The sequence below is a fragment of the Mandrillus leucophaeus genome, unplaced genomic scaffold (genome assembly GCF_000951045.1).
Source record: "Mandrillus leucophaeus isolate KB7577 unplaced genomic scaffold, Mleu.le_1.0 Scaffold1061, whole genome shotgun sequence".
In the NCBI taxonomy this organism is placed as follows: Eukaryota; Metazoa; Chordata; class Mammalia; order Primates; family Cercopithecidae; genus Mandrillus; species Mandrillus leucophaeus.
Window position 1 is genome coordinate 357,896 of NW_012098777.1, and position 14,184 is coordinate 372,079.

The following is a 14,184-nucleotide window of genomic DNA, read 5'->3' on the forward strand; positions in this document are numbered from 1 at the left end:
ACCCCTTAGGAAACTCAGTGAATAATTCTATGTAACTATTTGTTAAATATTTGTGAATATTAAAAAGTAATTATACTGACCTTTATAGTAAATACAGATATTTGATACTAATACCTCTAATCCTATAAAGCTACATTTTAAAGTGTATTTTAATATCATATAAAATAGCCATCTTCCTTTACTTCTTATTTAAAACAATTCAGCAATAAGAATGACTATAACACACAACATATGCACATAAACAGCATGTGTGGGTGGTGGCAGTATAAATTAGTATACTAATTTTGGAGGCTAACAGTGGTATATAGGATGCATCATTAAAAAAATTGTTTGATTATTTGACCCTGTAATCACAGTCTTTGATATTTGCTTCAAAGAAGTCACTGAAAACTACACATAAAGTGTACAAATACATTTATTGTGGTAATATTAAGGAAAAACACCGAATATTGAATAACAGCTTTATGTATAAAAAATAATAGAATAATGGATTGTCATGAAAATAATAAAAACAGCTACCTAGAAGTGTACATATAAATTGTATGTTAATTTTAATAAATTAGCAAATTTTGTGCATGCTCTAAAATTATAGAGCATATATAATGCTTAAAAACTGATTGAGGACAAAAAATAGACAACTCACCACAAATGCTATCACTTTCATCTAATCCATCCCCACAATCATCCTCTCCATCACAAATCCAATGCTTAGAAATACATTTTTGTGCAGAACAAGCAAACTGGTTCCAAGAGCAGGAAGAATCTAGAAAACAAACAAAAGGAAAAACTAATTAGGTTGAGACCATCTTACAACAGATCCGACAATGAGAAGATTCATTCTTAGACTCTGCTAAAATCAACCATCCTATAATAAAAGAAGCCAAAGTCTTCTTCTCTATGATAATTTTAAGAAATTTTGGCATCAGCTTGCATATTTCCCCTGTGTTTCCAGTTTATACAACCATTATTTCTTCAACGTGATTCTTACAAGGCTTGCCTTTGAGGTAGTCTTAATACTGGTCACTCTACTCCAGGTATATTTGTCTGTTTTCTTTTCTTTTTTTTTTTTTTTTTTAATGTGTGATGAACATATATAAAATAAATATTTCTGGTGTAGTCTAGTCATACTTTTAAAATTTAAATCTATATTTGAGCCAAGAGAAAAAACTTATATCCTAAGTTAGGTAATAATATGGTGGACTGACCAGTAGATAGGTTTGTTTTTAAAAGTGGGTGACTAAGGAGGTTATAGCTTGAAGACAACCTGACAGTTTTGAATCCAGCAACTGTGCTGATGTTTTTGTGTTGCTTCCTTGGAAACACTTGAGTTTGTTATATCTGACTAATAACACCTAAATCAACTGGCATAGTTGCTGACATTTTTATTACTAGATTATGTTTTTATAATAACAACATACTCCATTTATTTCCAAAGCCAATTTTGTTATTGCTTTCCTCCATTCCCAGCCTCCCTTTTTACCCAGCATATTTATCACTATAAAATATTCAAAAGTAAAATCCTTCCAAATTAAGGTGTTCAAAATATAAACTCTTGTAAAAATAGCAATTTTGCTTTTGATTTCACAAACAGTTGCAAAACTTTGCATTTTCACTTAAAATGCTTAATTAGATGACCAGTAAAATAGAGAACATTAGAAAACTGAAGTTTGGAAAAAGTAAAATTACGATCATGTAATGGCCACTGTTCAGAAATTATGAATCCACATACGGTATTTTGGAAGTTCTCTGCTAGTCTTGTTCAAAATCTGGCTCTAATGTAAAGATATATAGCATCTTAATCAAACAAAATGCACCTTCACATTTCACGATGACATTTACTTTTAGGAGAGTTTGACATTTCACAGAAAATCTGTTTTTAATCTTTTTTCTACTCTATTCACCACAGTGTATGTTATTTGTGCTAAATGTAAATAGTGATATATTCCTTGCTTTCCTATTGGAGATTTCTTTGATTTGCAAATCACAAAATCCATACATTTTAGAAAATAAATTTAAAAATGCTTTCTTAGTTTGACAACATAACATGAAATAAAGTGTACACACACAGAAATTAGGAGGTAGAAGATGAAAGGCAAAAGTTTAAAGAAATAGAAGTTTATGTATATTATTGAAAGCCATACATGTAATCAGTAGAAAATTTCAGTATAATAATATTCAGTCAGCTCTCCACATATGTGTGTTAATATCCATGGATTCAACAAATCACAGATCAGAAGTATTTGAAAAAATAAAATTAAATAATAACAATACAAGAATAAAATATAATACAAATAAAAACAATACAATGAAACAACAATTAACACAGTGTTTACATTGCATTAGGCATTATAAGTAATCAAGAGGTTATTTAAAATGTACAGGAGGATGTGCATAGGTTATATGCAAATACTAAGCTGCTTTATATAAGGGACTTGAGCATCCATGGGTTTTAGTGTCCGTAGGGTGTTAGACCCAATTCCCCATGCAGATGCCAATAATAGGTGGGAGAAATATAACAAGTAGTGCGTGCCAAATCCTTAATTTATAGCAGAAAGCAAATATATTAGGTACAACCTAAAGGTAATAAATTAAGAAAAGGTATAACTTTATTACACCTGTATTATAAACTGATGGAAGTAATTATTCAACAAAAACACAGAAGGTTAAAAGAAAAGTCTAGGACCAAAGAGTGTTAGTCTTCATTATAAACTCTTTTAATTTTAATATTTACCATTTTTTATTATCTAATAAAAACGTAACTTAGTTAAAATCAGCTGACAATATTTTGGATAAAATCCCTATATAAGAGAATACTAACATGTAAGTAATAGTAAGGTTAACAAAACTAAAGCTAAATACAATGTCTCACCACAGTGGAATTCATCAAGTCCATCCTCACAATCTTGCTGACCATCGCATATCCAGGTAGTCAAAATGCATCTTCCACTAGGACAACTAAAATAATTTTCTTCACATTTGTGTTTGTTTTGAACTGTGATAAAATATAAAACGTAATGTCAAACAATTCAAATTAATTTTAGACTTCTGAAATATAAGTAGACAAAACATTAATACTCCCTGAACTGAAAGAGATAAATAATAAGTAAATTTTAAAAGAGCTAAGATGTTTTCCTAAAGAATGCCAAGGTTATGAAAATAAAGGAAAGACTGAGAAATCATCCCAGAACAGAAACCCAGGAGACATGATAATCAAATGCAATCCAGTATTGAGTCCTAGTACAGAAAAAGTATAGTAATGTAAAATCAGTTTAAATTATAACAGAGTAGCACTTAGTTAATAAACATAAAATAAAGCTAAAAAATATATACGACTTTAAATTGAGTGAGCTTAAGGCCAAGGAATAATATTTGGGTGAAAAATATTCTGAATTCCATGTTCATAGCACAAAATAATAATACATTGGTGTATCTTTGCTGGAAAAGTGTGAATTTAGTGTTTCTATGGCCCTCTATTTTGAGTATTTCTCAACAGTATTTAAACAATTATTCTGTATTTTAAGGAAGAATAAACGAGTTACACTGGCAAATCTAAAATTATTATACCTTTCAGAATTATCATAAAAAAGTAACTATATGTAAAATTATTTTTTTCTTTTGAGATGGAGTCCCACTCTGCCACCCATATTGAAGTACAGTGGCACAATCTTGACTCACTGCAAACTCTGTCTCCCAGGTTCAAGTGATTCCCCTGCCTCAGACTCCTGAGTAGCTGGGACTATAGGCACATGCCACCACTCTCAGCTAATTTTTGTATTTTTAGTAGAGACGAGGTTTTACCATATTGGTCAGGCTGGTCTTGAACTTCTGATCTCATGATCCACCCACCTTGGCCTCCCAAAGTGCTGGGATTACAGGTGTGAGCCACAGCACTCAGCCTATATTTATCTTTTAATTGGGTGTCATCTGTTCCATTGCTCCTTCAAGTTTTCATGATTTTAGACTGCTTGGTCTATAGCCAAGCAGGAAGTAAACCCTAGTGTATATATCCCAATCACACTACAATAGTCTATTATGACTATTTTAAGATAACAAAAATTGTATGCATTTTATTTTTTATATGTTGACTTTGTAGATAGAATTAAAGATGAAAATACATTTTTTGAGTGAATTCAGCATTAAGCCAAAACATTTTAGGATGCTTAGGATGTTTCCTGGATCTAACCTAAAGTATTTAGGCTGACCATTGCTGGCTTCCTGTCTGTCCACCTGCCTTATAAGCCTGCATGCATGTCCCTTTGCTTCTTACCCAATAAAAAATTTATGATTCTCAATTAGTGTTGAAAGTTAATTCTTAAGATAACTTATTAATACTAGAAAGAGATGGAGATCACAACAAAGAAAAATAAAATATTAGTTTAATTAATATCTATCATATGCTGACCTCAAGATAATTTCAAAATTAACTACAGTTATACTGAGGTAAAGAATGTGTTGTTGCAATCAGAAAATTAGATTAAGAATCTTGGCGCCAGTTTCGTTGAGCAGTGGTTTGTAGTTCTCCTTGAAGAGGTCCTTCATATCCCTTGTAAGTTGGATTCCTAGATATTTTATTCTCTTTCTAACAATTGTGAATGGGAGTTCACTCATGATTTGGCTGTTTGTCTATTATCTGTGTATAAGAATGCTTGTGATTTTTGAACACTGATTTGGTATCCTGAGACTTTGCTTGAAGTTGCTTATCAGCTTAAGGATATTTTGGGCTGAGACAATGAGATTTTCTAAATATACACTTACGTCATCTGCAAACAGGGACGATTTGACTTCCTCTTTTCCTAATTGAATACCCTTTATTTCTTTCTCTTGCCTGACTGCTCTGACCAGAAATAAAAGTGGACACAAACAAATGGAAGAACATTCCATGCTCATGCATAGGAAGAATAAATATTGTAAAAACGGCCACACTGCTCAAGGTAATTTATAGATCCAATGCCATCCCCAGCAAGCTACCAATGACTTTCTTCACAGAATTGGAAAAAACTACTTTAACGTCCATATGGAACTAAAAAAGAGTCCACATTGCCAAGACAATCCTAAGCAAAAAGAACAAAGCTGGAGACATCACGCTACCTGAATTCAAACTACACTAAAAGTTTACAATAACCAAAACAGCATGGTACTGTTACCAAAACAGAGATTTAGACCAATGGAACAGAACAGCGGCCTCAGAAATAACACTACACATCTACAACCATCGATCTTTGACAAACCTAACAAAAACAAGAAATGGGGAAAGGATTCTTTATTTAATAAAAGGTGCTGGGAAAATAGGCTAGCCATATGTAAAAAGCTGAAACTGGATCCCTTCCTTACACCTTATACAAAAATTAATTCAAGATGGATTAAAGACTTAAATGTTAGACCTAAAACCATAAAAACCCTAGAAGAAACCCTTGGCAGTACCACTCTGGACATAGGCATGGGCAAGGACTTCATGACTAAAACACCAAAAGCAATGGCAACAAAAGCCAAAATTGACAAATAGGATCTAATTAAACTAAAGAGCTTCTGCACAGCAAAAGAAACTACCATCAGAGTGAACAGGCAACCTACAGAATGGGAGAAAATTTTTGCAATCTACCTATTTGACACAGGTCTAATATCCAGAATCTTCAAAGAACTCAAACAAATTTACAAGAAAAAAATCAAACAACCCCATCAAAAAGTGGGCAAAGGATATGAATGGACACTTTTCAAAAGAAGACATGTCGACAGCCAACAGACACAGGAAAAAATGCTCATCCTCACTGGCCATCAGAGAAATTCAAATTAAAACCACAATGAGATACATACCATCTCACACTAGTAAGAATGGCAATCATTAAAAAGTCAGGAAACAGGTGCGGGAGAGGATGTGGAGAAATAGGAACACTTTCACACTGTTGGTAGGAGTGTAAACTAGTTCAACCATTGTGGAAGACAGTGTGGCGATTCCTCAAGGTTCTAGAATTTGAAATACAATTTGACCCAGTGATCCTATTACTGGGTATATACCCAAAGGATTATAAATCATGCTGCTATAAAGACACATGCACACATATATTTATTGCAGCACTATTCACAATAGCAAAAATTTGGAATCAACCCAAATGTCCATCAATGATAGACTGGATTAAGAAAATGTGGCACATACACACCATGGAATACTATGCAGCCACAGAAAAGGATGAATTCACGTCCTTTGTAGGGACATGGATAAAGCTGGAAACCATCATCCTGAGCAAACTATTGCAAGGACAGAAAACCAAACACCACATGTTCTCACTCATAGGTGGGAACTGAACAATGGGAACACTTGGACACAGGGTGGGGAACATCACACACTGGGGTCTGTCATGGAATTGGGGGGTGGGTGAAGTATAGCATTAGGAGAAATGCCTAATGTAGATGGCGAGCTGATGGGTGCAACACACCAAAATGACACATGTATGCATATGTAACAAACCTGCACATTGTGCACATGTACCCTAGAACTTAAAGTACAATTTTTTAAAAAAGGAAAAAGAAGGAAGAATCTTGGTGCCAGTTTCATGAGTCTAAAGTAATAAGTGTCTATATTTCTTATAAACCTTTTATATAATTAACTTTTTTTTATGTGAAAGACCTGCAGTGAGCTACAGTCAAATGCTCTAGAATTTAGAATATGGATAGCAAGAATACTCAACAAAACCCAAGAGAAGTTTGAAATCTAACACAAAGAAAACAGAAAAAAAAAAATAGGATTTGAAAGACAACTAGAGGTATTAAAAAAGAACTAGACAGAACTTTCGGAATTAAAAAAAATCACTACAGAAGTTCCAAATACAATTGAAAGCCTTAACAATAGACTAGATCAAGCAGAAGAAAGAATTCCAAAGCTGGGAGACTGGTCCTTCAAATTAATTTTTTTTCAAAAATAAAGAAAAATGGATTTTAGAAAATTAACAAAGCTTTTGAGAAATATAGGATCATGAAAAGTGATAAAATCTATGACCTATTGAGATTCATGAGAGAGAAGAGAAAGTATGCAACATAGAAAACATATTTGATGGTATAATTCATGAAAATATCCCCAATCTTGCTAGAGAAATCAACAGACAGATTCCAGATAGTCAGAGATCTCCCGCAAGATACTGAACAAGACAATCATCCCCAAGGCACAGCACATGGTCATTGGGCTGTCCAAAATCAACACAAAAGAAGTTTGAAGGCAGCTATGAAAATGGGACATATCACCTATAAAGTGAAACCTAGCAGACTAACAACCGACTTCTCAGAAGAAACCTTAATACCCAGAAGAGATTGGGGGCCTATGTTTAGCATTCTTAAGGAAAATAAATGCCAGTTAAGAATTTTATATTCCACCAAACTAACCTCCATAAATAAAGGAGAAATAAAGTCTTTCCCAGACAAGCAATTGTTAAAGGACTAGATCACCAGCAGATCAGTACTAGAAGAGAGCCTTAAGGGGGTTCTTTGAATGGAAATGAAAGAATGATACTACCATAAAAGAACACATAAGCACACAGCCCATGAACCCTATAAAGCAACTACACAAATGACACTAAAAATCACTAGCTAACAACACTACAACGAGAACAAAATCTCACATGTCAATATTAACCTTGAATGCAAATGGCCTTAAAAGAGATAAGAGTTGTAAACTGGATAAAAAAGCAAAACCTATCCTTCTGCCATCTTCAAGAGACCTATCTGACATGTAATGACACCCATAGGCTCAAAGAAAAGGGTGAAGAAAGATCTATTATGCAAATGGAAAACCAAAAAGAGCAGTATTTGCTATTCTTATATCAGATAAAACAGAGTCTAAAACAACAGTAGAAAAAAATAAAGAAGAACATCTAGATTCATAAAACTAGTACTTCTAGACCTACGAAACAACTTGATAGCCATACAATAATAGTAGCGGAATTCAATACACCAATGACATCATTAGGTCAATGGGGTAGAAAACTAACAAGCAAATTCTGACTGTAATTCAACACTTGACCAATTGGACCTAATAGACATCCACAGAACACTCCAGACGACCGTAGCATATACATTCTTCTCATCTGTACACAAAACATACTCTAAAGTTAACCATATGTGTGATCAAAAAACAAGTCTCATTAATTTTTAAAAAAATACAAAATTCTCAGGCCTCAGTGAAATAAAAATAGAAAAAATAGAAATCAATAACCAGAGGAATACTCAAAACCATACAACATAGAAATTAAAACTTGCTCTGAATGAATTTTGGGTAAACAATGAAATTAAAGCAGATGATAAATGATTATTTGAAATAAATGAAAGCAGAGACACAATACACCAAAACCTCTGAGATGTAGCAAAAGCAGTATTAAAAGGAAGGTTTACAGTACTAAATATCTACATCGAAAAAATAGAAAGAGCTCAAATAACAATCTGACTGCACCTAAAGGAACCAAAGAAAGCAAAAACTAATCCCAAAGTCAACAGAAGAGAAAAACTAAAATCAGAGCAGAACAAGTTAAAATGAGACTCCAAAAAACTATACAAGGATCAATGAAATGAAATGCTGGTTCTTTTGAAGGATAGACAAAGTTGATTGACCGCTTGCTAGATTAACACAAAAAAGAGAGAAGATTAAAATAATCACAATCAGAAATGACAAAGGCAACATAACAACTGATCCCACAAAATATCATTAGAAACTATTGTGAACACCTGTATGCATACATACTATAAAATCTAGAGAAAATGAATAAATTTCTGGAAAGGCATGATCTCCCAAAATTGAGCAAGGAAGACATGGAAAACATGAATAGATCAATTAGTTTTAAAACTGAATCAATAATTTAAAAATGTACAAATAAAAAAAAAAGCCCTAGAACAGATACATTCACAGCCAAGTTCTATCAGGTATACAAAGAAGAGCTGATACCAATCCTGCTGAAACTGTTCCAAATAATTAAGGAGGTGAGATTTCTCCTAACTCATTCTGTGAAATCAGGATCATCCTAATAACAAAATCTGACAAAGACCCAACAACCACCACAGGAAATCTACAGATCAATATCCCTAATGAACATAGGAACAAAACCCTTTTAACAAACTACTAGCAAACCAAATCCAGTGGCACATCAAAAATCGAATTCACAATGGGCAAGTAGGCTTTATTCCTGGGATTCCAGGTTGGTGCAACATACGCAAATCAATAAGTATGATTCACTACATAAACAGAATTAGGAACAAAACCCATATGATCATCTCAATAAACACAGAAAAAACATTCAATAAAATCCAATATCCCTTTCATGATAACAATGCTCGACAAACTAGTCATGGAAAGAACAATAAGAGCCATCTGTGACAAACCGAAAGCCAACCTCAAACTGAAGGTGCAAAAGCTGGAATCATTCTATCTGAGAACGGGAACAAGACAGGGATGCTCACTCTCACCACTGCTTTTCAACATAATGTAGGAAATATTAGCCAGAGTAATCAGGCTAGAGAAAGAAATAAAAGGCATGCAAATAGAAAAATAGGAAATCAAACTATTTCTCTTCACTGACATCATGAATGTACACCTAAACACTCTGCAAAAAAGGCCTCTAGATCTCATAATCAAGTTTAGCGAAGATGCAAAATCAATGTATAAAAATCAGTAGCATTACTATACAACAATAAAGTTCAAGCTGAGGGCTAAATGAAAAAACACAATCCCACCTACCATGTGCAAAAGAACAAAATTGGACTCCTATCTCTTATCATATACAAAAAGTAAGTCAAAGAAGTTTGAAGACTTAAATGTATGGTCTCAAGCTATAAAAATACTAGAAGAAATTCTAGGAAATGCTTTTCTGGACACAGTCCTAGGAAAAGAATTTATGACTAAGTCCTCAAAAGCAATTGCAACAAAAACAAAAATTGACAAGTGGGACTTCATTAAACTGAAGAGCTTCTGCACAACACCAAAAATACTATCAACAGAGTAAACAGGTACCCTGGGAGAAAATATTTTCCAACTATATATCTGGCAAAGAACAAATATCCAGAATCTATATGGAATTTAAATAAATCAATAAGAAATAAAAAACACAAATAACCCCATTAAAAAGGGGTCGAGTATAGAAACAGACACTTTTCAAAAGAAGACATAAAAGTGTCCAACAAACACATAAAAAAGTGCTCAACATCACTAATCATGAGAGAAATGCAAATCAAAACGATGAGATACCATCTCATAGTAGTCAGAATGCCTTTTGTTTAAAAAGTCAAAAAATAAGATGTTGGTAAGGTTGTGGAGAAAAAGAAACACTTACACACTGTTGATAGGAATGTAAATTAGTTCAACCCCTGTGAAAAGTAGTTTGGAGATTTCCCAAAAACTAAAAGTAGAACTATGATTTAACCCAATCTCATCACATACTCAAAGGAAAATAAAGATACATGCATTCATATGTTTATTGAAACACTACTCACAATAGCAAATATATTAAATCAGTGTAGATGTCCATCACTAGTGGACTTGATAAAGAATATATGGTACACATACACCATGGAATACTATACAGTCATAAAAAAGTGAAATCATGTCTTTTGCAGTAATATGAATGCAGCTCGAGAGCATTATCCTAAGTAAATCAATACAAAAACAGAAAACCAAATACCACATGTTCCCAGTTATAAGTGGGAGACAAACATTGAGTACACAACAAAGTAAAGATGGAACAATAGATACTGGGGACTCCAAAAAGGGAGAGGGAGGAAGGAGGCAAAGGGCTGAAAAATTTTCTATTGGGTACCCTGTTCACTAAATGGGTGACAGGATCCATACAAGCCCAAACCTCAGCATCATGCAATATACCCAAGTAATAAGCCTGCACATGCCCACTCTGACTGTAAAATAAAAATTTAAACAATTATATTTTATACATGATAAAAGAACCATCACAAATTTAGAAATAATAAATGTATCATCTACTAAAATATCAGATTTCCACAGTAGATTGTGTGTGCATAAACTTTTGTGCAAAATACTTATGAATATCATTTCTTAAAATAGCTTAAAAATTACTACATATCAACTAACCATGAAAAACATGGGTGTAGCAGCAGAGTGGAGACAGGCAAACAAGTATGAGACAAAATGTAATAATGTCCTACATAGAATCTCTACTTCCAGTTATACATAGTTCTTTATATATATATATATATTTTTTTTCATGTCCTCAAATAGAAAGAAACAGTCAAGAACTTTGCTGGAAGGCATTCTTCTAAGAACGTAGATGAGTTTTCAGGGCATATGTGTGTAAAGATTGGTAACAGTCAGATATAAATAAACCTGTCTTAACTTGATTCAACAATGATTATAACTATTACTCAAATTACTACACCAAAGGATTTTGTAAACTGCATTACAACATTGCTGTACAATAACACTGAGTAAAGCCAGTCATGAGAAACATTGTTTCTCTTCTTTTATGAAGTTATTTCTAGGTATGTAATAATTCTGTTGAAGAATTATAAATTACAGATTTGAAAGACTTAATCACCAATTCTGAAAGGATTAATAAACTAAACATTAAAAATTGATCCAAATTTAGGACAGTTTCTTATCATTTTTTAACTCACTTAAAAAGATCAAGTGGTATGTTTAGAACAGGTTAATTACATTTTAGTCTGTGTCATTTAAATTTTAATGTCAATAATTGATATTAAGAATGAAAATTAACAAATTTACTCTATACAACTAGGTAGCCTCAAAATCTCCATGGCAAAGCCCATGTTTTTCTAAAATCTAGTATTACCTGGGCACTTTAATTCATCTGAATAGTCTCCACAGTCATTAGACCCATCGCATATCCAGGTTGGCAGAACACACAGTGAAGTAGAATTACATCTTATGAACCCTGTAGTTTTCACTCCAAGTTTATAGAAATTTGTACAGTCTGTGTTATCTAGAAGAAGGTAAACAAAAAAATGAAAAAGTACCTCATTTGCAAAGATTATGAGCCTTCTATGTAGGTCACAGAGATGAGAAAAGTTAACTTCATTTGAGGAAATAGATATGTAATTATCCTACACAACAGGGGTTAATTACATACCAATTTTGGACAAAGTTCAGTAAAATCTCGCACAGTGTTCAATGCAATGCCAAAAGTGCCCAAGCATAAACAGATGAAAGGTAGCGGAATATCTTACTGCAATTCTTTTCATCTGAAGCATCTGCACAGTCTATGTTCTGGTTGCATCGTGCTGATCTTGGAATACAAGTCCCATCCGCACAGCGGAACTCAACTGTGGCACAGGTTGAAACTAGAGAAACAGGTACATAAACAAATGGAGAGACGGGACAGAATGACTCCTTGCTTTTACTTTTTGAACAATTCAATTATTTTGTATAATTTTGTTTGGTTTTGCTTTTGTAACTCTGAGAAGCCAAACCTGACCCCTGAACCCCACCTTCAAGTGTGGGTTAGATGCCTCTTATATGTCTTCCCCTAGCACACAATTCTTCTCTCTGTTGTGGTATTTAGCATATTGCATTTAGGCTGCCTGTTTAAGTCCCTGCAGTCTCACTAACTAAACGTAAGCTCCATGAGAGTAGGGACTATGCTGTGTTCCTATCACATTGTTGTGGTAATATCACCCTAGCACTGAGCCAAAAAAAAAAAAAAGAATGCTGGAGATTCTCTCTCTTTCCACCTTCAATATTCCAAGGTTATGAGAGTAGACAAATGCCTGATTAAATACCTACTGGGAAATCCCAACCTGGTTGCCAAGAAGGGAAGCATTTCTTGCCATAATAGAGTGAGATAGAGATAGAAACAGGAACAAAGAGATTGGCAGCGGGAACCACTGAGCACTGGCTTTGTTTCTCAGAGGGAAGAGTTTACCACTACTAGAAAGTCATCCATGCTATCTCATACTCTGTTACATGACCATTCATCATTAATATTTAATATAAGAAATAGGATGCCTCATGCCCAGGAACATATAAATGTGTCATTCCTTATTATTGTTGTTATAAAAGTCATCCAATTCTCTGCTCTACTTAAATGAAAATTAGATTCAATACGCTATTGTCATTATATACATTTTGTATAAAGTATCTTATTTTTAATCATATAGTCCTTTCTATGTTGCTTACCCATTCATAATCATATAATGGTTTCCAGTAAAATGCTGTAAATGGGTACATTACATGCTATGTATGTTAAATTAACTTAGGTGATATTTTTATTCCAAATTCAAATTTTTACAAGTTGATTACCTCGAAGGACAACCTGAAGGGCCCTTTGATTATGCCACTTTTACTAGTGTTGATATTTTAAAGTGCCTATTTAATTATAAATAGAAATTATATCAATCGTAAATGGTTAAAATGCTATTTTAAAATATGCAGATTTTACTCAAGGATGTGTATGTCATTTGTATTTCATAATGTACGGTTCTTATTATATTGAATTGTATCTCAAAATTGCATACTTATCTGTTTAAATGATGATTAGAATAAATGTTTTATTTACAATTTGCAATTATAATTGCTTCACTTTTTTATTAAAAATGATATCACAACATGTGAAACAGATAATACTCTTACAAGTAGAGATAAATGCATTGTTCCAAAACAGAACAAATTATTTTCTTTTATGTCCATAGGAGCAGAACCTCCTTTATATTCTTTTGTGTTACATTTCATATTCTATTTTTTCAATAGAAATAGTAAATGCAATATGTAATGTAGAATATAATCATGTCAATCATTTACATTTTGTTTTTGGCTTCACCATCTACTAGTAGTTTCTTATTAACTTTGTTCTAAAAGATAGCTTATAATCTCTTTTTAAAAGACATATCGCATTTCTCTGCTTAATAACATTTTAGGTAGTTACAAGATTCCTAAGTAAGCCTATAATAGTTCATCTCATAATGCACTAGAGTTTCTATCTACTTGAAGTTAGAGTTTTGGATGTCAGGAAGATGCTAATGGGGACACTTGTCACTCATTTCATGGTCACCATCTGCCTCCAATCTCCTATAGAGAATCCTCTGTCTGAGTGAGAAGTAGTGGCAGAGACAACGAAGAGGCAAATGTAGAGAATGGCATTTCAGACAGTCAAGAAAACTGGAAATTCAGGGGGATTTCACAGTAATAGGGTTTCAACAACCAGTACTGGAAGTTCTGAGGTAACAGAG

General features: G+C 33.2%; 1 protein-coding gene across 1 annotated transcript in view; it reads right to left on the reverse strand.

Moving 5' to 3' along the window:
- The window catches only part of LRP1B (low density lipoprotein receptor-related protein 1B), a gene marked incomplete at its 5' end in the record, with an annotated part of 705,068 nt that overhangs the window by 327,829 nt on the left and 363,055 nt on the right, over nucleotides 1–14,184 (reverse strand). Inside the window, 4 exons of the mRNA XM_011984332.1 lie at nucleotides 644–763; nucleotides 2,870–2,992; nucleotides 11,793–11,942; nucleotides 12,187–12,300. Coding sequence (XP_011839722.1) covers nucleotides 644–763; nucleotides 2,870–2,992; nucleotides 11,793–11,942; nucleotides 12,187–12,300 — 507 coding nt within the window. The remainder of the gene's footprint in view (nucleotides 1–643; nucleotides 764–2,869; nucleotides 2,993–11,792; nucleotides 11,943–12,186; nucleotides 12,301–14,184) is intronic.